The following is a 27,219-nucleotide window of genomic DNA, read 5'->3' as shown; positions in this document are numbered from 1 at the left end:
TAAAATAGACTTCAGATACAGTATTAGGGGACCACTAAGGTCTATATAAAAGAGACTTCAGATACAGTATTAGGGGGCCACTAAGGCCTATATAAAAGCATCCAAAGAGCACCATGTCAAGGGACCTTTAAAGGTGCTCTCAGCGATGTTGGGTGATGTCACTTCTTGTTGACGTTGCTACGTGCTAACGCTGCTGCGGTGATGGCTCAACCAAATCCTCCTCGTCGGTTATTGGCTGGAACACTGTTTGTTATGTTTGGTGGTGCAGGTTGGCGCAGTTTGTTTTTGTCGGCGTTTGCGGAGCCTGGGCTGTCTACAGAGACCGTGTTTTTTTACAGTGTGTTCAGGGGACAGACAGCTAGCAGATAGTGAGGAGATGTTTTTTACAGTGTGTTCAGGGGACAGGCAGCTAGCGGATAGTGAGGAGATGTTTTTTACAGTGTGTTCAGGGGACAGACAGCTAGCAGATAGTGAGGAGATGTTTTTTACAGTGTGTTCAGGGGACAGACAGCTAGCAGATAGTGAGGAGATGTTTTTTACAGTGTGTTCAGAGGACAGGCAGCTAGCAGATAGTGAGGAGATGTTTTTTTACAGTGTGTTCAGGGGACAGACAGCTAGCAGATAGTGAGGAGATGTTTTTTACAGTGTGTTCAGGGGACAGACAGCTAGCGGATAGTGAGGAGATGTTTTTTACAGTGTGTTCAGGGGACAGACAGCTAGCGGATAGTGAGGAGATGTTTTTTACAGTGTGTTCAGGGGACAGACAGCTAGCAGATAGTGAGGAGATGTTTTTACAGTGTGTTCAGGGGACAGGCAGCTAGCAGATAGTGAGGAGATGTTTTTTACAGTGTGTTCAGGGGACAGACAGCTAGCAGATAGTGAGGAGATGTTTTTTTACAGTGTGTTCAGGGGACAGACAGCTAGCAGATAGTGAGGAGATGTTTGCTGTATGTGACAAAAAACGTTGTAGCCTAAAAAACGCGTGACATGGCTTAGAGCACCTTTAAAATCCATAAGGTGGTATAATATGTAAACAAACACTGGCCTTCAGTATGGACTCCTGATCAACCTTGTTTTTTCTCTCCCCAGCAAAGTTATAATGTTCAAGATTTTCATGAAATCAAACCCCGTGTTTGAATCTATTTATGGTCTGAATTTTTTTTTCAGCAATGACCATTCAATGTACTTACATTCTGTGATTACATCTCTATTAGTTGCACGATGGATTAAAATGACCCTCCCTAACAGAGAGCTGAAAGGTGCTAAAAAGCTCCGTTGAGATAAGGGGAGTTGCAGAGTTGGGGATACATCCAACTGTTTCTCCCATGACACCAGGTTGGATAATTCCATATTGGTACATGTCACTTCTCAGACTACACATCATCATTTGATCAGTTGGTAAAGCTTTACCCACACAGGTCTTCCCACTTATGTTGCATGATTACACGGCCCACACACATATATTCACTTGTCTTTATAAGTTTAGCAAGGTTCACTATCAATCATGTATCAATATGGGTGGTTATTCTATACACACTGTGGTCATGTTGTAATTTAGTGTATCATGTCTCAGAGAGGAGGCCTTCTTCTCTTTCTGTGTAAAGGCTGTTTTATGCCTCTGCGTCAACTCCACACGTAGCTACGGCGTCCGCTTCCTGCCGCGTCGCTCCTACGGGCGTCGCTTCTGGCGTAGTGACCCTTCTCGAGTTCTGCGTCCGGGTTTGCTTAGCATTTAACCGCCATAACGCTTAGGCGATAAGTCTGAGATTATTTGCGGGTGTCTGTCAGCCAGTTTATGTTATGTTAGCAAGCAAACTTGTCGCACAACTGCCCACAAAGTACCGCTTGCTGGCGAAGTGCTAATTTCAAAACGCATTACTGACATATAGACACTTTACAAACTGATAACACCGTCATTAACCAAAATATGTCTGAGTTTATTTGCAAAGCTGATGTCAGTGAACTAGCATGTTGCTACTCCCCACAGTAGGCTGCTTGAAACACCGACTGTCAACACACAGGGCCACTTGACCAATCACAGTTCTTGCGGTCCGCGTCGCCTCGACGCAAAGTTACACATTTTTGGAGGTGCGCATCGAGGCCAGGGCCGATGATCTGTCTATCCCTAACTGCAACATGTATAGTGTCTTCCACTTTACTAATTAGACCACGCTAGGCCAATATAATTATAGTTATGTTCAGCATGGACAGCAGGAGGGTTTCAAGGGTTTCTACATCAGAAATATGGTTTCTTTCAAGCAAATTGCCCAAATATAACATGGATGGTTCCATACAACGCTCTTCACAAGTAAAATGAATGATCAGTTCACTACTTTCATTGAATTTTGGATGTTTTGTTGAATATTATAGGATTTGAAAAAACAATTAAATGGTTTCTAAACAGTATCCTGACTAAACTTTGACAGTCTGTGATTCAACTGAATCGTAACTATTTGTAAAAATTTAAAGAAATAGTGTAAATCTAGTGGTGAAAACTTGATGTTAGTGGTGAATCCGGTGGTAGTGAAAAGAATTTGCCGAAAAAGGCGACGGAAACCTAAGAGAAGCTACAGCAACCTTGAATAAAAGCATCTAGAAAAGGGTTAACCAGGGAGGACAACAAGTTGCATGGTCGACAGGAAGACAACACAAGGGTTATATAGTTTGAGGACTTTACTGTCCTTTTATTTTTTCCTTTTTTTGGTTTGGTGAACTACATGCACTTTTTTATATTTATATAGATTCATAACTGAGTAAAGACATAAGGGACTGGGCCAGAGTTCAAACGAGGGCTGAATTCGGAGTCACAGCTGATGCTAAATGTGTCTGTTCAAAACTAAACCGTCCTAAAATTTGAGCATCAATATAACCCGTTAACTGCATTTTTTTTTTTATGTTTTTTTTTTTATAAAAAGATGTTGACATATGTCTGTACAACATCATAAATAAAAGGACACGGGTGTTAGCCATTGTAGCGCAGACAAGGATAAAATATTTCTTCCAGCTTCACAGTGAGGGTTAGGTTCAGACAACTTCATTGTGAATATTTATTAAATATTGCTGTCTTGAACTCATCTGGAGGGGGAAGGAACAGAAGGTGTGGTATCACACATTGTCTTCAAAGACCTTGAATAAGCTCTGAAAAGCAGATGATGCCTGTTATGTGTCGTTTGGAGTGTGTGTTCGGGGGGATCAACTCTAAAGCTGTAACGAGATGCGTCTCAGTATGAGGATGAAGCTCCTACTGAGCAGTCTGTTCCTCGCCTCTCTCCGGGCCCGCTCATCTGGCAGTAAGTAGTAATACACCGAGTCTGCAAGCAGCTCACAGTTAGCTTTTTTATTGCAGTATCCTAGTGTTGTAATGTAACAAAGTGCAACCACTTGGTTACTGTACTTCAGTAGAATTTTCACCCATCTGTACTTTACTTTGTTATTTCTATTTCTGGAAACTTATACTTTTAGAGAATGTTTCCGTACATTGGAGGGAAAGATTCTTCCTCGCAAAAAATGTTTCTGTCTCTCTCTTTGTTGATGTCAGACTTTGAATTTAATGTTTAAGAAGGACGTGGAAACCCTGAATATTATGCTTCGCTAAGAAGCCACAATAAAACTCATAATCAAAGTTATTTTTAAAATTTTACTTTTCCTTCTAATAATAAAGTACATCTAATATAACATGACTTTTGATACTTGAGTTCAGTAAATATCAGATCCTTTAAGACTTCTACTCAAGTAGTGTTCTAAAAGGAGACTTTGTGTTTTCTTCCCGTCGACCATGCTACTTTTAGTTTTTCTGATTCAAAATTTAAAATGAAAACCTCAAGACACTTTTGTCACTTTTTCCGATGTCTTGGTCGATTTTTTTCTGCGCTTTTTGGGACGTTGTTGTTTTTTTTTTTTTTTTACATTTTTGTCACTTTGTTTCTTCAAATGTCATAAACACGAGGGTTAACTTCTACCAGTCATTTTCTGGTAAGATACTTTTAGTATTTAGTATATAAGTATTGCTTTCAAGTACTTTATACAAGCCAGAAATATGGAATGCTTACTTGATATGATAAAGTCACTATATTGAAGTAACTGTGTGTATGTGGAGGTGTGGGGCAACACGTATATGACTAATATAATATTTAATGTAACTCTACACACAAGGAAAATAAGTAATGTGTGACAAGTGAATGTACAAAGTCAAATGCAAGAAAACTGAATGATTTAGATAAAAAAAAAATTGTAGAGGTAGAATTTGTTGAGGTTCTTTGTGTTAAGAGTGTGTGTGGGGGGGTAATGATTGTAGAAGAAAATGTCATTTTAAAACTCTGTATATTATGCACACACTGTTAAAGCATGTATGTATTTCCATATGTGGTGTTAGATCATGAAAATCCCTGAGAAATGATTTAAAATATGTGTGTTTATTTTATAAAATGTACAGGGATCAAATAATTGGATCATATCAACTTCATGAGTAATATTTAAGTTTAGCCGAATGTGATTTGATAACATGTTAGTGCAGTCAAAACTAAGAAACCATAAATAGATTAAAGCAGCTTTAAACTGCTCACAGATACAAACACTCAAAGGTCAAAACTATGCCAACACATTTCTTATGATTATCAATCAATCAATCAATCAATTTTGATGTCACATGAAATTGTACAAAGTACTATTCCAGTGAAAAAAAAACGAAAGAGTCACCTGATTAAATGGCACCCACATTGTAATATTATAATTATATTATGTTATGTTGTTATATGATGTTGATTCTGGCCCAGTGTTAAAGCGCCTCAACTGATCAAGCAAATAAACACCAGGTTACCCAATGGATTTTACTTTCTCTGTAGTAAGTTAATTATCATTTATGTTTGTAGAAAACACACTGATAAATGTGTAACAAGAAATGGAAATTGGCAAAAAAAAAAACTGATTTATTTTTGATGTTGCCTTTCTTTAAATAATTGTTCATTTCTTATACTGCACTGTGACTTAGATTTTCGTATTTTATCTTTTTTTTATATCTTGTTGCTGAAAATGTGCCATACAAATAAAGCTGCCTTGCCTTGCCTTTCCTTTATTATTGGTGTGGCATTACCTCTTTACTTGGATGTTAACTAGCGCAGAAATCTGATTAAATCGCTATGATCTAGTATTTTGAATGATGTCTATGTAGCGCATATCCTCTCGTTTTGTTGAAAAGGGCCTGAAACTCCCTACTCGCTACATTTACTTTCTGCTTTAACTTCTGAATGATGCAATATGTACGGTTGTGTGATGAACTACCAGATGATGTATCCCTCTGTCTCTTCATACTGTAGGTGTCTCATCAGACACACTTGTTGTCACCCAGACTCCTGATGTCTCTGTCATGGAGGGGGGGGCAGTCAACATCACCTGCTGCTGGACACGCCAGTTTGGACGAGTGGGAGTACAATGGCTGAATCATATAACTGTGACTTCAATAATTCAGACTGAAATTTTCATCTGGACGAATCCCTCTCAAGGTCCTCTTCAAAAGGAAACATCTAACTGCTCACACTTGATCTTTACGAATGTCACAAGAGAGGATTCTGGGAGATACATCTGCAAGGTGTCTGTGGAGATACCACTTTTAATTGTGGTTTCTGGAAAAGGCACGGTCATCACAGTTAGAGATAACACCTCCACAAAGGACAACGCAGCAGAAGGTAGGTGACTTCTGCCCCCAAAACGTTTGGTTGCCGTGTAGGCGTAGTCTGAGCATGTTGCCTCTGTGGTTGTATTTCAGGTTCTCAGAGGGAGGAAGTGTTCATTTATATCTACAGGTGTCTGCCCATCATTTCCCTCATCATATGCTTCCTCTTCTTCTACATTTTACAGACTAAGGCTCACACACCAGGTACAACATCACTGTCACTTCATTATAGAGCTGCAAAGATGAACCGATTAATCGATTAGTTGTCAACTGTTGAATTAACCGCCAACTGTTTGGATAATCGATTAATATGAAAATTCTCTGACTCCAGCTTCTTAAATCAGACTATTGTTCTAATTTCTTCTCTCCTCTGTGACAGTAAACTGGATATCTTTGACAAAACAAGACATTTGATGACGTCTTCTTGGGCTGTGGGAAACTCTGATCCACATTTTTTGCCATTTTCTGACATTCTATAGACCAAACAACTAATCGGTTAATAGAGAAAATAATCGACAGATAAATCAACAATGAAAATAATCATTTGTTTCAGCCCTATTCCAAGTGTCTAGATCGTGGAGTAGCAGATATTTATAACACAGTACTGTACATTATGACTAATTGTTGGTGCGTTCATGTTTCAGCTGCTGCTGGACATAAACTCCCAGGAGAAAACCAAGAAGAAGAGGAGATGGATGAGATAAATACTGAAGCAGAGTGAAGATAAGACAGGAGGATTTGCATTGTCTCGATTAGGACACAGAAGCATCGTGTCACCCTGTATGAGTGGCTGATGTTTAGGATAAAACATTTAGATCATAGATACATCTGCACTGCAGGGGGAGCCAGACATTGTAAACATTCAGGACTCAGGCCAAACCTAGGGATGTCTGGGGGCGTGCTCCATTTATATGGCAACTATATGCACTTTTTTTTTCAAGCTATTTGATAATAGAATGCCTAAAAATCTGTACATAATTTGGGAAAAATGAGGAAATCGTCCTGTGGAGCCTACATCGTATTTTGTTCTCCAACTGAGAAAGCTTATGTGTTGCTCTAGCTGTCTGTATGGTGTCTCGTTGACTTCTGTCTGTGTAGTTTAACCTGTACTAATGTCTCGCCGTTTCCTGTTGCTCTGGTCTAAAATCATCTGGCCAACAGAATACAGTTGAAAATTAGCCGGCTAACACTGGCACATTTACAGAAATGTTAATTAATGTGTGTTGTCCTTTATAAAATAAAGAATAAGAAACAACAACTGTCCTTATCATTTTGTAACCAGAACACAACACATGTTGAGGATGACTCGTTTTCACTTCTGCCACCTAAAAAGAGGAAACTGTTAGCTGATGTTCCTATTTTGAAGTTACATGACATAGACAGGGTAGGAGTTTGGTGTTAACAGCACAGTTAAACCCTTTTTTGAAGAAGAGTTCACAGAGTGAATGTGCGATATATTTCCCCAGTAATAGAACTTTTTGCTCCATTGATTTGCTGGTCCAGTCAGAGAGACTGAGGGAAAATGACACAAAGTTGAAGTTATTTTAAAACCTAAAAGAAGCTGGAAGGATCAGAAGGATCTGAAAAAAGTTGAGACTCTGGGGACTCCTAGTGCTGGTTCTATAGAATACACTGTGCCATTTCTAATCTATCTTCAATGTATCTGATCCCTGGACACAGATTCATGGTACAACCCATTTACTGTAAGTAGAAACAGATAAACGGCATCCAGGATCACCTCCGTGTCCTATAAACCCAAATTGTAATGCACTAACTATAAAGAAAGTTACAGTTTTTATTGATTGCTTTGACCTGCTTAAAGACACTGGGATCCACTCGGTTTTCATCACCAAATGTGTTAACCCTTTCTCATTGGATTGACACATTTTTCCCACCTTTTTGCAGAACAGTTAACAAGGATGTCATTCAAGCAGTCCAAACTCCATTGTTTTAGCTATGGTAACCAAACAGAAACCATCTGTTCCTCACTATTACAAACTACCTACATCAGTATGAAATCACTGGAGCACCTGTTTGACACTCCACAAAAATCTTCAATTAGCAATCAGGGTGCAGGGTTAGGCCATGTGGCCCCATCCTCAAGACACAAGAGACTAAGTATCAATAGTGGCTATTTCTTATACTCTACAGTAATAGATGTTTATACTTTACTGTAATAGATGTTATTTTTATTTTCTTAATTTCTTATACTCTAATAGATTTCATTTTGGTTTACGTGTATTTTGTGTAATATTTACATCATTTCAGTTTTCAGTCACAGTTTGAAAATAAGAATCAATGGAATCAATACAATTTGCATCAAAGCATTTCTGATTCTGGATCCAATCCTTTGTAAGAAGGAAAATTTGACCAGAAATGGCTCTGGTATGAAAGCTACGTACAGAAATAGGCTACAATAGAGATAGATAGATAGAGATACTTTATTTATCCCGAAGGAAATTAAGGTGTCCAATAGCTTATACACAACATACATCCACATAGGCACACAGACATATGACATATGACATCCAAGCACACATACTACATAAATACAAAGAAAGATATCAATAGCGTTGTAGCATTTTTAAAGGAACGGTGTGGAAAAAATGCAGAAAGGTGCAATGGTATAATAGCGCAAGATAGCGTCAGTGCAAATTCTATATCTATTCAAGTACAACAGGCAACACAATATATCAAAAATAGAATAATCATTACTTAACTACACATAGACACTAGTAAAAGACTTGAAGAAAAGTTTAAGTTACGTAAAGTTGAAAACTGTCCATACAGAACAAAAGGACAGCATGGTGTATTGACCATACATGCAAGCTAGCAAAACATGACAAGCAATGGTGCACTGATTCTCACTGAGTGCTGTATTTAGTATTTTGTTGTCCACTGTGTAGCCTAATGGTTGATTGGAAGAGCTCATACACTTGTTTGCAAGTTGTGTTGTTTGATGGCGAAATTTGCTTTTGTTGCATATTTTAAATGTTTGGGCACGGTTAGAGCCTTTTGCAAACAAAATGGGCCATTTTGACCACGAGTGCCACTGTTTCGGCCTATGTGTTAACCGTTTTGAAAAATGTGGAGTTTGAGTTGACTGCTGCGTCAAAGCAATCAAGAAAAACTGTAAGTCATGTTCCACAATTAAAAAATGTTTAACCAAATTTAAAGACCTACATTTTTTGTTGTCTCGCTTTTAGTTCAGTCTGAGGCTGCCCCATGGCTTCTGTCAAGTCCCCTCTTGACTTATTTTTTTTGGTGCTTTTTAAATGTGCACTATGAGTTCCTGCATGGTTTCAGCGCAATTTCATTTTTGTCTCAAATGGTAGGCATCTCTCCTTGATCAGTTAGCTGCCTGCCCCCCTGAACACACTGTAAAAAAGCCCGGTCTTCGGAGAAAACAGGGAACAACGCTGGGGCGCAAACAAACACTAGGGGCACAGGCTGTGCACCAAAACACAACAAACCAGCAGCTACAACAAACCAGCAGCTACAACTCACGCTACTCAATCAACTCTGCTCACTGCCCCGTTATGTGCATGCGCACTAACCCCCAACCATCATGTCAGTGACTGGCTGGAACGTGGTTTGTTGTATTTTGGTGCACAGCCTGTGCCCCTAGTGTTTGTTTGACGCGTTTACGACCCCTGTGTTGTCTCCGGAGACCGGGCTTTTTCACAGTGTGTTCAGGGGCGGCAGGCAGCTAGCTGATCAAGGAGAGATGCCTACCATTTGAGACAAAAATGAAATCGCGCTGAAACCATGCAGGAACTCATAGTGCACCTTTAATGTGTTGTTGATTTTACTCTTCTCCTATCTTCCTATTTCTTTACTTGACTTTTGTTTTATCATGTTAGTTGTTTTATTTCACATTTTGTATTACATAACAGTTTTTGTTTCTGATCGCTAAACAACAGTGGGCACAACTGGAGCCACATGTGCATAACTCTAACCACAGCAGTCTGCACAGCAGCAGGTCATGTGGACCAAACTCTAGTTCATTTTTCAAAACTCTACGCGCTTATACCATGGTGTTAACCACAACCTGCACAACACTGTGGATCTACAGCAATTTATTCAAATGCTAACACACTGCTGTCCAAACTGTTAACAACACATTCAAACCAGAATGGATTTCAGCCCGGTGCATTTCAAACACTGCTGATGGCAATTTCAGCTGAAAGCCTATAAGCAGGCCTGTTGTTTTAGACTTGTTAGTGATCACATACTGTGTAATATACATACATACACTGTACTGTTTGAGAGAAACAGTGAACAGATAAAAGAGCAAAGACATCAATATGTCCAGGTAAGATGTTTGAGGTTATGTACACAGCTATAAACTAGCTCTACGACAGTAAAACTGGGCAGAAAAGTAATGGAGATGGAAGCAATGCAAACACCACAGTCATTTGTATTTATTAGGGGTGGGGGAAAAAATCGATACAGCATAGTATCGCAATATTTTCCGTGGCAATACTAACATATCATATATATATACCAAGTATCAATCTTTTATGACATATGTGTTGGTCAGTTTGTCTGCTTGACAATCCCATTTTGCAGCAATATAATTGAAGTGAGATGAACAAACTGTAATGTATCTTTTTAGATAAAACAGATGTTGACAAAGTTTTCTTTTGGGGACATAATTTGAAATTGGGAAAAATTTGAAGTTGGAAAAAGGGTAATAAATTGCAATATATCGCAGAATATTGCAATATCTTTAAAATCGCAATAATATTGTATTGTGACATAAATATCGTGATGATATCGTATCGTGAGGCCTCTGGTGATTCCCACCCCTAGTATGTATGTAGAGACGATGCAGGTGCATGGCGAGAGAGGACATCCAATGTGATGATCAAGACGTGTGGCCTGATGCTGCTGGAGGGAGGCAGGATTAGCCCCACTGTTCTGTGTTACCATTACAGTACGTACCTTTAGTATAGTGTAAATATACATCTATTAAAGCAAACTGCTGATTTTCATTCCCTCTTGTTCACATCAAAAACTGGTTACGCTATGAAATGCAAAACAAATTCATGTGAAAGATTTCCCTCTTTAAAAAAAAATATGGATTTGTGTGAAATCACTCAAATTGTAGGTGCTGGATGCTAGTGTTTTTACTCTAGTGTGTTCTGAGTGACAGTGTGTGATTATTCTGAGTGTTTGGCAGCACTGAGCCTGTTCTGACACGTGTTGTGTTGCTGTGAATGAGTGGTGATGTGAACTCTCTAGCTCAGGTGACTGTTGGCGATGCAGACTGTGGTTAGAGTTATGCACATGTGGCTCCAGTTGCGCCCACTGTACTTTAGCAATCGGAAAAATAATAAAATAAAAAACTGTAAATGTGCTATGTACAGTATATAAAGATAAGTTGATTTGACTTGACTTGAATGACAAAGTCCTTAATAAAAATATGAATACTTCACTGCTTACCTCCTCAACAGCGATTTTGTTGGTGGCACATTTCAGTATTTCTGTGTTAGGGTTAATAAAACCACGAACGGCATACAGAAGCTGCCTTCTGTCTGAAGCAGGAAGGAACAAAAGCTGTGGGTGCGTGTGTGTGTGTGTGTGTGTGTGTGTGCGTGGGTGCGTGTGTGCGTGTGTGCGTGTGTGAATGACTTAGAGAAGCTGTGTAGAGATGAGTGTCTGTTATCAGTGGAGAAGCTGTGTGTGAAGATGAAGCTCCTACTCAGCAGTCTGCTACTCGCCTCTCTCTGTGCCCTCTCGTCTTGGAGTGAGTAAAAACACGATTAACTTAACCTTTAACATCGCATCTGTTGCAATGGTTGAAATGCCTGCTCAAAATATCAAAACTATGACTTTTGGTTTTTCCTATTACCGTATGTATTGATAATGTAACATAAATGCAGATAGAATTCTTGGCTATATTATCTTGTTCCTCTTGATACCGTATTGGGTGCTCAGAGTATATGCCACGTATACAGTGTTTTCCCCAGGTTTGTGGGAGACTTAGGTGCACATATTTGGTGGGCGGTTTTTGGGGTCCTCTCTTAAGAAGATTATGTTTTTACAGAAAAATTTCACATCATTTTGGACCATTCTTATTTTCATATCTGTGTCTAAAACGTTGGAAAAGCTAGAGCAGATGATGAATAAATAACACTCGAAAAGCTTAGAGACAAAACTCGCTAGAGAAGGCCACTGGGGACGGACTACAATCATCGGATCTTGATGTAAAATAGGTGATGCGGTTGGTTTTGATTTTACGTTGGTTAGGCTAAGGTGGTGCCCAAAACTTATAATGGTAGGAAACCCCCTGGTGTATACTAAAATTAGCATTTGGAATGTCTTTGTCTTTTGGAATAATATATGTTAACGGTTTAAATCTTTCACACTGATGAACGTGTAATGAGAAATAGAAATCGGTTACAAAAAGGGACCGCTCTTTCTTCACTGTCGGTGTGGCATCTCCACTTTCTTTGGTTGTTGACTTGAGTTACATCACTCTGATCTATTTTGAATGATGTCTATATAGCGCATATCCTCTGATTTTGAGGAAAAGCGCCAAAAAATGTAATACTCGCTACATTTACTTTCTGCTTTAACTTCTGAAATGATGCAATATGTACGGTTGTGTGATGAACTACCAGATGATGTATCCCTCTGTCTCTTCATACTGTAGGTGTCTCATCAGACACACTTGTTGTCACCCAGACTCCTGATGTCTTTGTCATGGAGGGGGGGGCAGTCAACATCACCTGCTGCTGGACACGCCAGTTTGAACGAGTGGGAGTACAATGGCTGAATCATAAAAATAAGACTTCAATAATTCAGACTGAAATTTTCATCTGGACGAATTCCTCTCAAGGATCTCTGCAAAAAGAAACATCTAACTGCTCACACTTGATCTTTACGAATGTCACAAGAGAGGATTCTGGGAGATACATCTGCAAGGTGTCTCTGGAGATACCACTTTTAATTGTGGTTTCTGGAAATGGCACGGTCATCACAGTTAGCGATAAGACCTCCACAAAGGACAGCGCAGCAGAAGGTAGGTGACAACACAGCTGGACAGTGTTGTATTAAGGGTTTAACTAATATCTTGGTTTGCCGAAGGCTGGGGCTAACAACGTTGTGTATTCAGAATGGGATCTGGTCCTGTTCAGAAAACAGAAGACAAAAAAAAAAAAGCATCTCTTTCGATATCCTTACTAACCTGCACTGCACACAAATCACATTTTCTGTTAAAAAAAGAAATCCTGTTCATTTTCATCGTAATATTTGTATTTCATGTTTTCTCACAACATGGACACCCAGGTGGTCTACCGCTCCCGGTGCTCATTTCCCTGGCTGTGGTGGCTCCGCTGCTCCTCATCACTCTTGCATGTTTCTGCACTCTGCGTAGGATACAAGGTACAACGGAAAACGTATTATTAACCATATTATTCAAGCAGCAGAAACTCAATTGATGCATTGTCCCAAATGTAGCATATTTTTTATATATTTACCTACCTCCAGTGGTATCTACTTTTTGCTCAATTTGACTCGGAGTCATCTGCCTCTACTTATAGTAAATAATGTAGTGGGTGATGTGCACAGTGTTGAAAAATTTCATTTATTTATGTTATGCAATGTAATTCATTTGATGGATTTAGTTCTAGACGACACAATTGATACAAGATGAAATCATAAGCAACAGAGCGTTTTAGCTACTGTCTACCCGTTTACAGATATCTTAAAAAAGAAGATGTTTTTCTCTACATTTTGGTCTCAAGTCCACATGCAAACTGAGTTTTAAGACACTACAACAACTTTTGAAAATAGCTTCAAAGGTGCAGATTTTTTTAAAGATTATTTTTTGGGCTTTTGCGCCTTTATTGACAGGACAGCTAGGTGATAAAGGGGACAGAGAGGGGGAAGACATGCAGGAAATCGTCACAGGTCGGATTCGAGCCCCGGACCTCTGCGTCGAGGCATAAACCTCTCAGTATATGTGCGCCTGCTCTACCCGCTGAGCCAACCCGGCCACAAAGGTGCATTGTTTTAAAGGGTGAGAAGAGGGTTTCAGGAGAAATGGTAGGAATGGTTTCCTGCCACAGTCCAAACCCAATGGGGTACTTCCATAGGCTTGAGCCCCCCCCATTACTGTGACCACGGATAAGTTGGAATAGAAAATGGAAGGGAGTATGGCATGTAAGTAGTAGTAGTAGTAGTAGTATTGTGGTTGTAGTAACAGAAGTACTAGACTTGTAACAAGCAACTTGTAGCAGAAGTTAACAGTGGTAGAGACAAAAGCAGCAGCCGCAAAAACAAAAGGAAGTATTTTGATTATAGCTGGAGTTAAATTTTTTGCAACAAGCCTATTAATCGCGCGCGTGTGTGTGTGTCACAGGTTCACAAGCAGCCAGGGTGATCTACGAGGTTCCCCACATTGACTCGGAGGAGGTAGAAATGGACAAACACAGCACGGGCTCCTCCAGAGGTTCTTCTCAGTGGGTGAGTCTAATGGCATCAAGTTCTACGCCTACACTTTTAGGACACATCCGGCGCAAAGTGAACCCAGGGGTGCTCCGGTTGACATGTAGGGACCCTCATTATGCTACCATGAAAGTGTGGTGCTATTTTGAGACTTGTTAGTGGTATAGAAGTAGCGATTTCTTTATAAGCTAATTAGCGGTTTGCGCTAAAACTGGTCACGTTTGATTAGCATGAAAACAAATAACGTGTTATTAACCCCTAGGTTCATTTTGTGCCAGATTTGTCCTTTAATAATGTGTGTAGAGTAACGTTGCCAAAACTATCGATACCTTGATACTTTTTCAATACCACACGTTTAACCCTCTGAGTTCTAAGGGCATTTTATTCTCCTTTTAAGGGTATTTTCATATAACCTTATCCTCCATGTGTTTCATATCAAAATGTTCAGAACAAACTCAGCTTTCTGTATAGTGATGTCCAAAATTGTCCCAGAGCAATGTGTTAAGAGATAATTTGGCGCTAAAGCGGAAATATTTCTCAAAATACCTACACTCCATTGTTTTAGCGCTTGAAATGAGTTAACGAAAGTCTTGGGTTCACAAAAGTAGCGTAATATAAAATTAAAATAGGAAATAAATGTCTAAAATGAAATTATGTAATATTGCTTTTTGAGTCGGAGTGTTGTCCAACAGCGCTTGGACTCGCTGGTGTGTCTTTTGTCCTCCGACGTTTAAAACAATATAATGTATGTTAATTCAATGTACCAAAGCTAAAACATAATCTAAAAGACACATTATTAAAAATGTGTTGGCATGTGTTCAGTGACTTTTTCTGTAGCACCGTTGAGGTTTTTAATTTAAAAAATGAAAATCTTGATCCTGCCGTGGTACCATAAGACGCTAGTATTTTATCAAAATTTTAATTCTAGTACCGTGACAACCTTAAAAAAGTCTTTGTTCCTTTTTTGTTCAGAGTGGTTAAAGATATATCAGAAGTGTGAGGACAAGGGACTACGCCTTGTGGAGAGGTCTTGTGACCTCAGTTTTAATGGGTATCCTATCAAATCTAATTCAGCCTCTGTCTCTGCCTTATAGTGTCTTCAATCAATCGGCTAAAAAGTTTCCAACCGCTTTCCAGAATTGCTTTGCACGAGGGATTTATATAATGTGTTTAAGCTAAGTCGTGAGACACTTCTGTGTGGTGAATGGTGTAAAATATGTACATGTAGACCTACTCTCTGAAGGCACATCAATATGATTTTATAGACAAAGAAAGCCACATCAAATTACATATCCACCGTTGGTTACCGATGTGATGTTGCAATGTTATGCATCAACCAACATTGACAGGTTTGACTACATTTTCAACCCACCTAGTAGGGTTAACAAAGACGAGGCTGGGTGCGTGGCCGGTGAGCAGGTGAGGGTAGGAGCGCCAAACGGAACAAAAAAAAACAATTAAATGTCAGCCAAGCAGGGCAAAAGGCAACGAGCGAAAGAACTAACAAGCAGGATGCAAAAATGCTAGACGGCCGTGTAGCAACCACTGAGGGGTTACTACTGCAGCGGGAGGAGGTGGGAATCAGTGCCTAAGGCCTAAGGTGGTTGATGGAGCAGGCAGGTAGGGAGAAACAGATTGACCACGCCCAGCCTCTCTCAACGGCACACACAGGCGAGACAAACACATGGGAAGAACAAAGGGAATGGGCAAATCTGCCGATCCCAACAGTGCATACACAACACATACTTAGTGTCCGCCCACTCTTAGATCCCCATGAGTCACATAGGCTGTGGCTGTGGAATGTTGTAATGCATAGACTTCTACTTTAGTTGTACTCTAGTATTTTTTCGAGGTTGTATTTTGCAGCGTTGTGTTAGACTTCATTTTGTTATAAGGTGTTTTTTTTTTAATACTTTTTCCACCCCATTGACATATACGGAGGAGCATTATAATGCATAGAGGCAACACTGCAATCTACAGGCTTGACATACTGGCATTTTCAAATAAAAAAAAGTTGAACATGACACCTTGTGCACCTGAATTTTGTTGTCACATCACCTTGCAGTGTAAAGAAGTTTTTCTAGTCGCTCAGTTTGAAATACGGTGCCTAAGTTTTAAACTTGGACAGTGTTACAGAAAAGCAGAAACTCCCAGCGCTGAGACATTATTAGGAAATATAACTGACATCCTGTGTCTGACTAATTGTGCCTGTTGCCTCACGCCTTCTCGGTTTCTTTGTTTTACACATTAGCAAGGGTCTTTTGACACATGCTGATATACTGCTACACTGCACTGATACAGTATAATGGGTCTGACTGTTTTTCATTTTTTTATCTCCCTGTCTCTCTCAGTGTCAGGTACCAGTGTATGAATCCTTCGATTACTTTGAACGTGTCCAGACCAAAGAAAGCGGATGAGGATCTATTTGCTGAGGGGCATTTTCTTCATCTTCCAGTATTTTCTGTCTTCACTTTTCAGCCTGAATATATATGTATATACACAGTAATGTATCCATTTGCCTTTCCCTGACTTATGTAAATGATTCCAGATGAGTGTAAATATTTTATATTTTTCTACAAACTCTATAAAGTCTTATCCGTCTTTGTCGTCTAAGTTCATTTCAATGATGACCAAGTGTGTGTGTGTGTGTGTGTGTGTGTGTGTGTGTGCATTTAGACAGGTTTACTTGATGTATCATTGCTTTTGCTTTTGGCTTGAGCACACCACGAGCTAGTCCGTGGTCTATTTGAGTGGTATTGGTTCTGTAGAAAAGATGCCGGTATCTCTTTAGATCACATGAAGGTCGCTGAGTGGAAACTGTGGTCGCTGCATAATAGGTCAACGGCAGGAAGTGGAAACAGCCCCTGTGACGGTGGAAGAAGTTTCTCCCCGGCCCTTGTTGTGTGCATTCTCATCACACAAGCTGATACAGAGCTATAGGTTCCAGATAGGCTCTAATGCGCCACTACTGAGCAACTGACTCTTACTGTAAATACATTTAGCTGAAGCAGTGTTTTACTGCTGTATTTTGTGCGTGTGTGTTTGTGTGCGTGTGTATGTGTGTGTGTGTGTGCGTGTGTGCGCGTGTGTGTGTGTGTGTGTGAAAAGTGCACACATTGTCATTGCACACGTGAAGAGTAGGTAGCCTACATAAGGGCGCTTCCATACCTGCCTCGTTCAGCTGAATCGCACCGAAGTTCGTTTGGCCCGCCGTTGCGGTTCGTTTGGGCAGGTGAGAACGCGGCATTCGCACTCGGATGCGCACCAAAAGCGGACCAAACAAGCGTACCGAGACCTCTTTGATGGGGTGGTCTCGGTACGCTTTCGATCTAACTCTGGAGTGGCTTATTTGTGGTGAGAACGTGTCCCGACCTCTCACCGCAGCATATATACTCCGCATGTCTGGGCTAATAGGCTCGTTCGAGATGAGCCAGGCCTGCGCAGAATGGACGCCGGTTCGATTAGTGTCCGACTTGATCCCGACTTGCTCTGACGTCATGCACAGGTGGGCAACGGTAACCTCACGAGATTGAGGCGGCCGCAGGTTTGAGAGAGGTCCGCCTGGGTCTTGCAGTCGCTTTCCACCGACTGCAAGACCCAGGCGGACCAAGGGCATGATGGGAAATGCCTGGCTCTCAGCTGATCTAACATCTGATTGGTTCAGCTTTGACTCAACATGAGGACGTTTTATATCAGCTTTTTTATTGTTTTTCAATTGGAGGGATTTGTCTGATATAAAAAGTTATTCTGTACAGAACCCATGTTGTGTGGCTGATAGTTACCTTTAGAAGTCAGAGAGACTAAATCAGCTCCTCTGTCAGAATAAAAACCACTGGAGACTGTGTACAAGCTGATTTATGGGTCTGATAACATTTTGTTAAATCGGAATCGGACCTAACAGGATGTGAGTGTTTCTGTGACTTCCTGTTCCGCCTGAAGGCTGCTGGAAACGGCTGGAAACTGTAGCTGAAGCTAGTTAGCTAGCAACTGTGTATGTAAAATTGTATGTTTGGTATTTTCATGTAGCCTATATGTTATGATTGTTGTATGTGGACCCCAGGAAGAGTAGCTGCTACATTGTTAGCAGCTAATGGGGATCTGGATAAAGGCATAACTATCAGCCTTGTAGGATATCCTATGTATAGAGAAAATTAGCCCTTTTTGTAACTGAGCACTCCTTACTCTGTAAGCAAGAGTTCTCCCGTCAGACGTCTTCTCACTATCCGGAATAATAAAAGTGTTAGCCTGGTGCAATGTTTATATCAAACATTCCACAGACTTCGCTGCATCACTTTGTATGTTAGGCAGTGACTGGGGCAGTCTGTGGAAATAGGATTTCAACTTTAGTTTTTTTGCCCATGCAAAAAATGTATCATTCCAGGCAGATAGTAGGCATCTGTGGGAAAACGTTCACATTTCCAACTTAAGGTTGGCGCAAGAAATGCTAATAATGACCAGTAACTAGTAACCAGTGGTGAAAGAATGTAACTAAAGACCTACCTACTTTCTAAAGACCATGACTAACTCGAGACATTGGGGAATTACACAACAGTTGGTATTTGGTCTGCATTGTGTTTACACCTGACTAGTCTGAAGAAGTGGTGGAATGTAACCAAGAACATTTACTCAGGTACTGTGCATATGAATGAGTCTTTGCTTTTCATGCCACTTTCTGCTTCTACTCCTCTACATTTCAGAGAGAAATGTTGTACTTTTTACTCCACTGCAGAGACGCCTTACCCAAAACCCGTTTCAAACTGATAAAGAGTATTCAAATCAACAGAAAGGCACTCCTTCACTCATGGGAACAAACTAAACTGCACCTCTTACTGCAAACAAGCTGTATTGTATACCCGCTGATGTACAAAAAGGTGTTAACCACCACACAATGGGACTCTTTCCCACGCATTCACACTATTTATTTCACTTGCACACATTCACCCTTCCCAACATCAGTGGGATACAGTAATAATGTAAATTTATTTTGCGATCATGCACATAAATTGGATCTCTGAAAACCTTATTGATTCTGCTCTTATAACACTGCACTAGATTTCTTGTCCTGTCTGTGCACCAACTGTCTATACTTGTATATCACATAGCACTTTTCAGCTTTTTTTGCACTTCTGGTTGGACGCAAACTGAATTCCGTTGTCTTTGTACTTGTACTCCGCACTAATCTAATAAAACCTAAAACCTGACTGAACCCATTGTGTTGAGCCACTGAATGCTGTTACAACATGTGAAGTGATACTCCAAAATTGCTTAAGTTATTTAACCATGTGTGGAAAGCATTGTTTGTTGCAAACATTTCATTAACATTTCGATGTCACTACGTATTCGTACGTCCAACTTCTTAGATGTTTTTATAATGTTTCTTTCTCATCGTGTTTGACGTGATCGTTTTCCGCCAGAGCAAGTGACCAGATAAAATGCTTCCCTACGGTTTATATTCTGTTTACTGTATACTGAGCACTGTTTCCAGGAAACCAGCCCATAAAACAGAAACACGCTCACTCATATACCTTTATGCAGTTTCCTCTCGTGGTTCACGCCCACCCTTACGCAGCATCATAGACAACCACTGACCCTAGGGGATGCAGAGACAATGGGTTTAAATGGGTTTCCATATCAGCAAAGTGACAACCAGCACAGGGTTAATACCTTGCGCTTACATTGTCTCAAATAAAAAAACAAATCCCATAATCTACTGTGGTTCAGTTAATGGAAAAACCTCATCTTGAATCAACATACTATTAAATTACGCCCAAAAGGGCATGTGAGGCAATATGTACACTGGGCGTTGTGCATCTAAGCCTATGTTTACAGTTTGGTGGCGGCTCACCCACTTAATTAAACCAGTACAACCTGTTATTTTGAGATATTTCCCCAACCCATTTTTCAAAAAGGTATAAAGGTGGCCTTTCCTCCTTTGCCGTCACATTCACTGCTCTGTCAATCGGTGTTGTTGAATTTTTTTTCTCCTTACCATATCATCCACCTCTCAAGCAGCCACCATGAGCCAGCTAGAGACAGCCATGGCCATTCTGATGAAGGTCTTTGACCAATATGCTGCTGCCGATGGCAAGACCGGCTCCCTGAGCAAAGCCGAGGTGAAGACTTTGCTGGAGAAGGAGCTGCCTCAACTAATTAAGGTACCGTACGTACGCCTGTGGGGGGAGGAATGGCTGTGCTGAGCATGAGCAGGACGTAGTGACAGCACTGATTTAGAGAGGCTCATACTTTATATGTATCCACTACACGCAAAGCACAAGCTCAGAGCGTAGTTACAAAAGAAAGCAGCCAATACTGGAAATGTGTATTTACTTATGGTGTCAGGCCCCAAGTAGGAAAGTTAATTCAACACATCATAATGCCAATTTTGCTGATTTAATTGATGCTAAACAAGCCGATTTACATTTGTTTTTATGTCAAATTTGTATTAGCTTCTTGGCCGAGAAATGTGTGTGGCTACCAGTTTTGGTGGTTACTTTGTAGCTGTGCCATGACAGGTTTGTGAACAGCCTCCAGCCACAGCTTTTCAAATGTTGACATTTTGCAGCTGCCCAATTTTAGGGTGTTTTGTTGAGAGGTATTTTGCATTTTTTGAGCAGTCTAAAAATTCCCTCCCGTCGTTGTGGCATGCCTCACGTTTAACTTATTAATTTTTAACATAAATGTTGATTTGTGGGTGTGTGCAGGCAGCAAAGAACAAAGAAGATGTAGACAAGCTGATAAAGAGTCTGGATTTCAACGGAGACGCCGAGGTGGACTTTGAGGAATTCGTGGTGCTGGTAGCTGCTCTCACCTGTTCCTGCCACGGCCGCCAAAGCAAGAAGTGAGCAGGGTGGCCGCGCCCCGGGGTGGGGCCAAATGGCAGCGACATACAATCCCCTGTAGTTACTGCTTTCTGTTACAGCTCAATAAAAGGATTTACGTACCTGTGCGTGGCTTGTGTCCATGTCTTGTGTTCATGTCTTGTGTGACTAATGAAATCAGAAGCAATAGGAAGATACTTTTAGGTCATAAAGGAATTTATCACATAGACCACTATTGCCTTTGGAATGGCAAGAGTATGGTAAGAAAACTATAAGATAGATGTAACAGAAATGAAATCTTTGGTAATCCATCTTAAAATAAGGCTGGTTTTATTTCCTTAACCCTCCTGTTGTCCTCGGGTCAAATTTGACCCATTTTAAAAAAGTTTCTTTATCCGAAATTTGGGTTTCTTTCAAGCAAAAAATGTGGCTGGTTCCATACAAAAAAGAATGGAAAAATAAATGATCAGTTCACTACTTTCACTTTACTGAATTTGGGTGTTTTATTCAATTCTATAGCATTTGAAGAAAAGAAATGATAAAAGAACGTGGAAAAAAGTCACAAAAATGTCGGAAAAAGCTTCAAAAACACGGGGGAAATCAATAAAAGTGTTGAAAAAGATGACCAAAAAGTTGATATATAAAAAATATGTTCCAATTTTAAATGCTGAACCAGAAAAACAAAAAGTTGCATGTTCGACAGGCAACACCCACACATTTTGGAGACCTTCTAATAGGTTTTTGTGACAAAATAATAGATAGCCTGAAATGCCCAAAAAATAATCTTTAAAAAAATCTATAGCCGCAGACAGAAAAGGTTTACAATATAACTTTGTGAACCAGAAGAATGAAATGATTAAAACATGTGCAACAGATAACTGAAACAGCTGAAAAGATATGAACATGTAGGCTACTGCACTGTGACTGGCTGTTGCACACTACAGCGGTAAAGAAAAGATGTATTAGTACGGTGGAAGAAGAACAACCTGTAGGGTGACATTTCATGTGGGAGACCGTGTACGAGCTAGAAAATGGTTTTAAAGTGCTGTAGCCGGTGGTCAAACGGCCTCTCTGGTGTTAGAACACTCGTCTTCCTGTCTAACTAGGTCAAGTTAACCTGCGTACGTACACAGTGTGTGCCATATGTCTTCTTAGAGGGCGAAAAGCAAAGATGTCACACAGGTTTTTGACTTCACCTGCAGGATTACACAACATGTGTTTTATGGTTGATAAAACTCTGCCAGCCATGGTTTGATGAAACCATCTCAACCTTAAAACAGAAAGACGAAACTGAGCAGATGGTAGAGTGTGACTAAGTAGGCTACATTTACTCAAGTACTGTATGTATAAGTACAAATTGAAGGTACTTGACTTGAGTCTTTTCTTTTCATGCCACTTTCTACTTCTACTCCGCTACATTCCAGAGTGAAATATTATATATATACTTTTTACTCCACTACATTCATCTGTTACAGCTTTAGTTACTTTACAAATGAAGAGTTTTGCACACAAAACACATGTAGTTTATAAAATCTGATGTTTTATTCTAAAGTAAACTAGCCAACAATATAATGGCCTACAAGTCCAGCTGAGATGATTAGACCATTAAACACATAACTGGTTGGATCCTTTACACTTTCTACAATGGGAGGATTTCTTTGTATTGAGCACTTTTACTTTTTATACTTGTACATTTTCCTGATGATACTGACATACTTTTACTTAAGTAACATTTTCAATGCAGGGCTATTACTTGTAATAGAGTATTTTTTTTTACATGATTTTGTCAGTAAAGGATCTGAATACTTCTGACTGTACACTGACTGTACACGAGTTTCAGCTCACAGCTCCCCTGTAACTTTATCACGGGAGCTCATCTTGCCCTGCCAGAAACATGCAGCAATGTCAAGCGAGCGCGTTCAGAGCAGTGGCTTTGAATCTGATACGACGGTATGAGCCGCCGCGCACAAACAGCGTGTTGCACACATCTCAGCGGTCACACACGCACGGTTATTTCAAACTCAGGGGTTAGAAATGAACACAAAAGCAACAACAGGATCTTTGTAAAGACCATGGCTAACTCGAGACTTTGGGGAATTACACAACAGCTGGTATTTGGCCTGCATTGTGTTTACGCCTGACTATAGTCTGAGGAAGTGGTGGAATGTATCTATGTACATTTACTTGTACTGTGCAAATGTTGAGGTACTTGTACTTCACTTGAATCTTTTCTTTTCATGCCACTTTCTACTTCTACTCCATAACATTTCAGAGAGAAATATTGTTCTTTTTACTCCACTACATTCATCTGTTACAGCTTTAGTTATTACTCTACAAAGAAGGAATTTGGCATTCAAGACACGTGAAACGATCGCTTGACAAAATATGAATTGGCAAGCTATTTTGATTATTCAGTCATTGAAACATTTCACGGTTGCAGCTTCAAAATCATGAGTAGGTTTTTTTTAAAGATTATTTTTTTGGGCCTTTATTTGATAGGGCAGCAAAAGGCAGGACATGGGAGAGAGTATGAGGATCTGTCGCTTTTCCCTTAATATTATTTTTGATTTTTATTATTTGAAGTTTGTGCTATTGGTTGGGCAAAACGGGCATTGTAAGGGGTATATGTGACGGCATGTCCCCTATTACTACATTTTTGTACAAATGTATAATCAATCGATTAATCAAAAAAAAAAATAATCAGCTGATTCATCCATACAGGAAAATAATCTCATAGTTGCAGTCTGCCTAAACCAACTCCAACAGTAAAATCTGGCTTTTACATGAATTTAGGAGTGATAAAAATCCAGTAATGGGCTATATAACATATAATACGGAGTATAATACCATAGTAAAGCTTATGAATGCTTCCTCCACCACTGGTCTGCCTCTCATCCCCCGTATCTGTGATACTTCCTGTCTTTAGGTCAGGTCAATACTCTATTAGCCCCCCAGGGAGACCTGGCCCAGTGATACACTTTCTCCAGCCAGGGACGGTTGTGTAACTACACAACACCTCTACTGCCCTCTAGTGGCAGCAGATGAACTCACCCTTTAGACAATATACAGAAGAAAACTAGGTTACACTTTACTTGAAGGTATCTACACACTGTCATGAACGTGTCATAAACATTATAAACAAGTCATAAACATTTATGACATAACGCTTAGTAAGTGTCATTCGGTTTTTGTCATGACAAGTTATGGTTATGGTTATGGTTAGGGTTAGGGGGTTAGGGTTCTTGTGTCATGACAGTGTCATGTGTTCATGACAGTGTCACTGTAGATACCTTCAAGTGTTACCGAAAACTAAAAGAAAAAGTGTGCTCAGTGGATATCTAGCCTCCTGACTGCCAACTATTGAAATTATTTACTGTCTGTCTGAACTCTTCTTCGGCTCTTATTATCTGAATCTCCAGCCTTTTTCTGTAATCATAAGTCTTGCTATTTGATTCCTTTACTCTCACCATTTTATTTTATTTTCACCAAATTGAGATGAAGCCTGTAATTAGCTCTGTAATTATTTTTTGTTATTCTACTTTCACCATATTGAGTTTATTTCATGCCCTCTTACTCTTTATTATGTGCAAAGGTAGAGTGTGTTGTGACTTTGGTACTGGTGCCATGTCATTGTGCGTGGGATGGGCCACTTAGTGGCACGACAGGTGAATAAAATAGCGTTCATCATTCATGTACAATGAGTACAGAGGGTCATTAGAGTCATTAGGACCATCATCAGTCACCATGGTTTCCCCAGGCCCAGTGGGCGGTGGGCCAACCCTAAGATGCCCCCCAACAAGACTAAGCCACTGGGAATTATTGAGGAATGGGGCGGCTCAAATCTCCAGTTAGCTTTTAGCGCTGACTTAATGTAGGGCCCTATGGAGTCTGTCTTATAGCTTTTTTAAATTCTCAATTTCGCGATTCAATCCTGGATTCTGTTATCACAGAAACTATTGGGCTCTACATTAATGCTGCCTTCAGTCTGGGCCCTCGTCGTAAAAAGACACTTGCCACCGGGCCTAACAACTTTTCTGGGGGAAACCCTGGTTACTACCGCCACCCTGAACGAGCCTCTGTATCTGGATTCGTGACGTCCCTCGTCTACGGGACTGCAGTTGATTGGACTGTGCAGGACGAGTGCGAGGCCTCGCAGCAGGGCTGTTTGTGGAACGCGGCTGGCCTGTAATCGGCTTGCGAGGTCATTAAGCTCAGACTCTCCTCTCCCCACTTCCCCTCTGGCGCTCTCCCTCTTTCTCTATGTCCGGGGGAATTATAAAGGCTTATGGGGATTAGGTATCCAGAGTGGAGGAGGATGTAGCTCTGGAGTCAGGAGATTCAGGTGGACAGAAAAAGTGAGGCGGAGTGAGGAGTTCACTGTCTTTTGTTGTGCATGTGATCTTGTTTGCATGTGATGTTTGTTTGTCCTATTATTAGCACCGTGTATTGGCAAGAATCTGGCGATACGATACGTACCATGATACAGGGGTCACGATTCAATATATTGAAGAGTAGCGATGGCGACATATTGTCTGTAAAGGGGAGACTCGTAGGTACCCCTTTGAAAACAGCCATGCAATATTTGCCCTCGCCAAAATGTAGCCAAAGTTTGGAGCGTTATTTAGCATCTTCTTGACAATCATGACACGGTTAGTAGAAATATTAACGTAGTCACCCATAAGTTTCTGAAGAGCCAAAATGAAGCTCAAAGTGGGCGGCTCCAGCTGTTACCATTTTGGCAGTGCCTGACGTCAGCTAAGAGGTGGAGCCTGGATGGAGCTGTGACGCAACCCACCTGTCACTCACCCTCAATTACTTCATGCATGAATATTACCGGGTGAGTTATAAAAAACAGATGTCATGAAGGGTGAACTTAGCTATAGACACGAAAACCAATTTTTGTACCAGACTGTAAACTTGTTTAATTCTGCTGTAAAGTTGGGCATTTTAACATTGGGGTCTATGGGGGTTGACTCCCTTTTGGAGCCAGCCTCAAGTGGCCACTCGGTGAATTGCAGTTTTCTGCACTTCCACGTCGGCTTCATATTTCATCCCCTTGGTTGGTATCTACAGCGTGAGACAGGTGCGTAGGAGGGGGACAAGTAGGTCAAGAGTTGCAAAGAAAAACTCCCGCTGCCACTGTCAAAAGATATAAGGTTTTAATAACAGGCAACGTTTCGGTACTGGACCATCTTCATGGTCTTAGGTTATCTAGTTTTATATGATCCCAATACAATCACTCTAGCTTTTAAATGAAGCCTCTTAAAGATGGTCATGTCATCCTAGACCACTGGCTGTCCTGCGGGTCTCGAAGGTTGAAAAAAGAATGGTAGTGTTTTTGAGAATCAGAACAGTATCACAAACGTAATATACTCAAGTTTATCAATATTTTCTTACACCCCTATTTATCATATGTTCTTACTGCTTTATTGGCAATAAATAATGGGCACAGAAGCACAAACGTATTACATTTTTATTGCGTATATGATACATCGCCACCCTTTCTATATGTCTGTGTATGTGAGTTTGGTTCTCTGAAACAAGCCGTGGGATGTGGTCAAAAACTCTGTAAGTAAATGGACCTTGCATTTAGAATAGTAACCACACATATGTGGCCCCAAAGTCAAGAATAAATAGCCATGCTCAAGCCTTTATGAAGCCTTTATCAGTAATAACAAATGGCCTTATTAATTGTTAATACGTCTTTTTTTTAAAGCGCAGTTTCAGATTACTGCTGACTCATTATGGAGCCAGAGTCTTCCCATAGGCTACAATCTCAAACCGTGTGTCAATGCAATATGTTTGTGGTTAGATGTTTACACACACACACACACACACACACACAAACTCGGTCCATGTGTTTAAAGCAGTAATGAATACCTCATTCTGTTCTAAAGCAACACTTCTCTGGTCATATGAGCTGCCAGGGTGTCCAGCTCATCTCGTGGGGCTGACTTTCAGCAGGAGAAGCACCATAAACACACTGCTGCTCTTTGTCTCCAAACTCTCACCCAGTGGGGTTTTCTTGTTGCGGCAGACATCATGGGGGCGTCACTGGGCTTTACTGACCTACTGGCCTGCAGTACGTCCAAAGGCTACTTGAGACGTGACTGTTTGACTCATTGGTTTATTTAAATACTGATTATGTCAACTTTCAGCTTTTGATGTGCCATCAATTAAAGCTTTAGTGCGTAACCTTATTATAACAATGAAAGTTTTTTCATTCGAGCCATTGCCAAATGAGTTGCTACAAAGCTAATTAAGACTATCAGCTCC

The 27,219-nt window shown here is 40.4% G+C and overlaps 2 protein-coding genes across 4 annotated transcripts in view; both read left to right on the top strand.

Moving 5' to 3' along the window:
* The window catches only part of LOC120573666 (carcinoembryonic antigen-related cell adhesion molecule 1), a 34,220-nt gene extending 17,494 nt beyond the window's left edge, over window positions 1-16,726 (top strand). For 2 of the 3 annotated variants that reach the window (XM_039823558.1, XM_039823557.1), the window contains exons 3-7: window positions 5,313-5,463; window positions 12,499-12,698; window positions 12,965-13,060; window positions 14,040-14,143; window positions 16,477-16,726. In XM_039823558.1, the coding sequence (XP_039679492.1) occupies window positions 5,313-5,463; window positions 12,499-12,698; window positions 12,965-13,060; window positions 14,040-14,143; window positions 16,477-16,542 (617 nt within the window). In that variant the 3' untranslated portion in view covers window positions 16,543-16,726. Of the gene's footprint in view, window positions 1-3,199; window positions 3,291-5,312; window positions 5,464-12,498; window positions 12,699-12,964; window positions 13,061-14,039; window positions 14,144-16,476 lie in introns of those variants that run through there. The other variant, XM_039823559.1, reaches the window with a different exon arrangement.
* A 3,333-nt stretch (window positions 16,727-20,059) lies between these two features.
* Window positions 20,060-21,071, top strand: LOC120572244 (protein S100-P-like). The gene is made up of 2 exons (XM_039821466.1): window positions 20,060-20,280; window positions 20,827-21,071. The coding sequence occupies exons 1-2, from the start codon at window positions 20,143-20,145 to the stop codon at window positions 20,965-20,967; spliced, it is 279 nt and encodes a 92-aa protein (XP_039677400.1). The 5' UTR covers window positions 20,060-20,142; the 3' UTR covers window positions 20,968-21,071.
* The last annotated feature ends 6,148 nt before the right edge of the window (window positions 21,072-27,219 follow it).

This window comes from Perca fluviatilis, chromosome 14 (genome assembly GCF_010015445.1).
Source record: "Perca fluviatilis chromosome 14, GENO_Pfluv_1.0, whole genome shotgun sequence".
Classification (NCBI taxonomy): Eukaryota; Metazoa; Chordata; class Actinopteri; order Perciformes; family Percidae; genus Perca; species Perca fluviatilis.
This window is presented reverse-complemented; position numbering and strand designations above follow the sequence as displayed.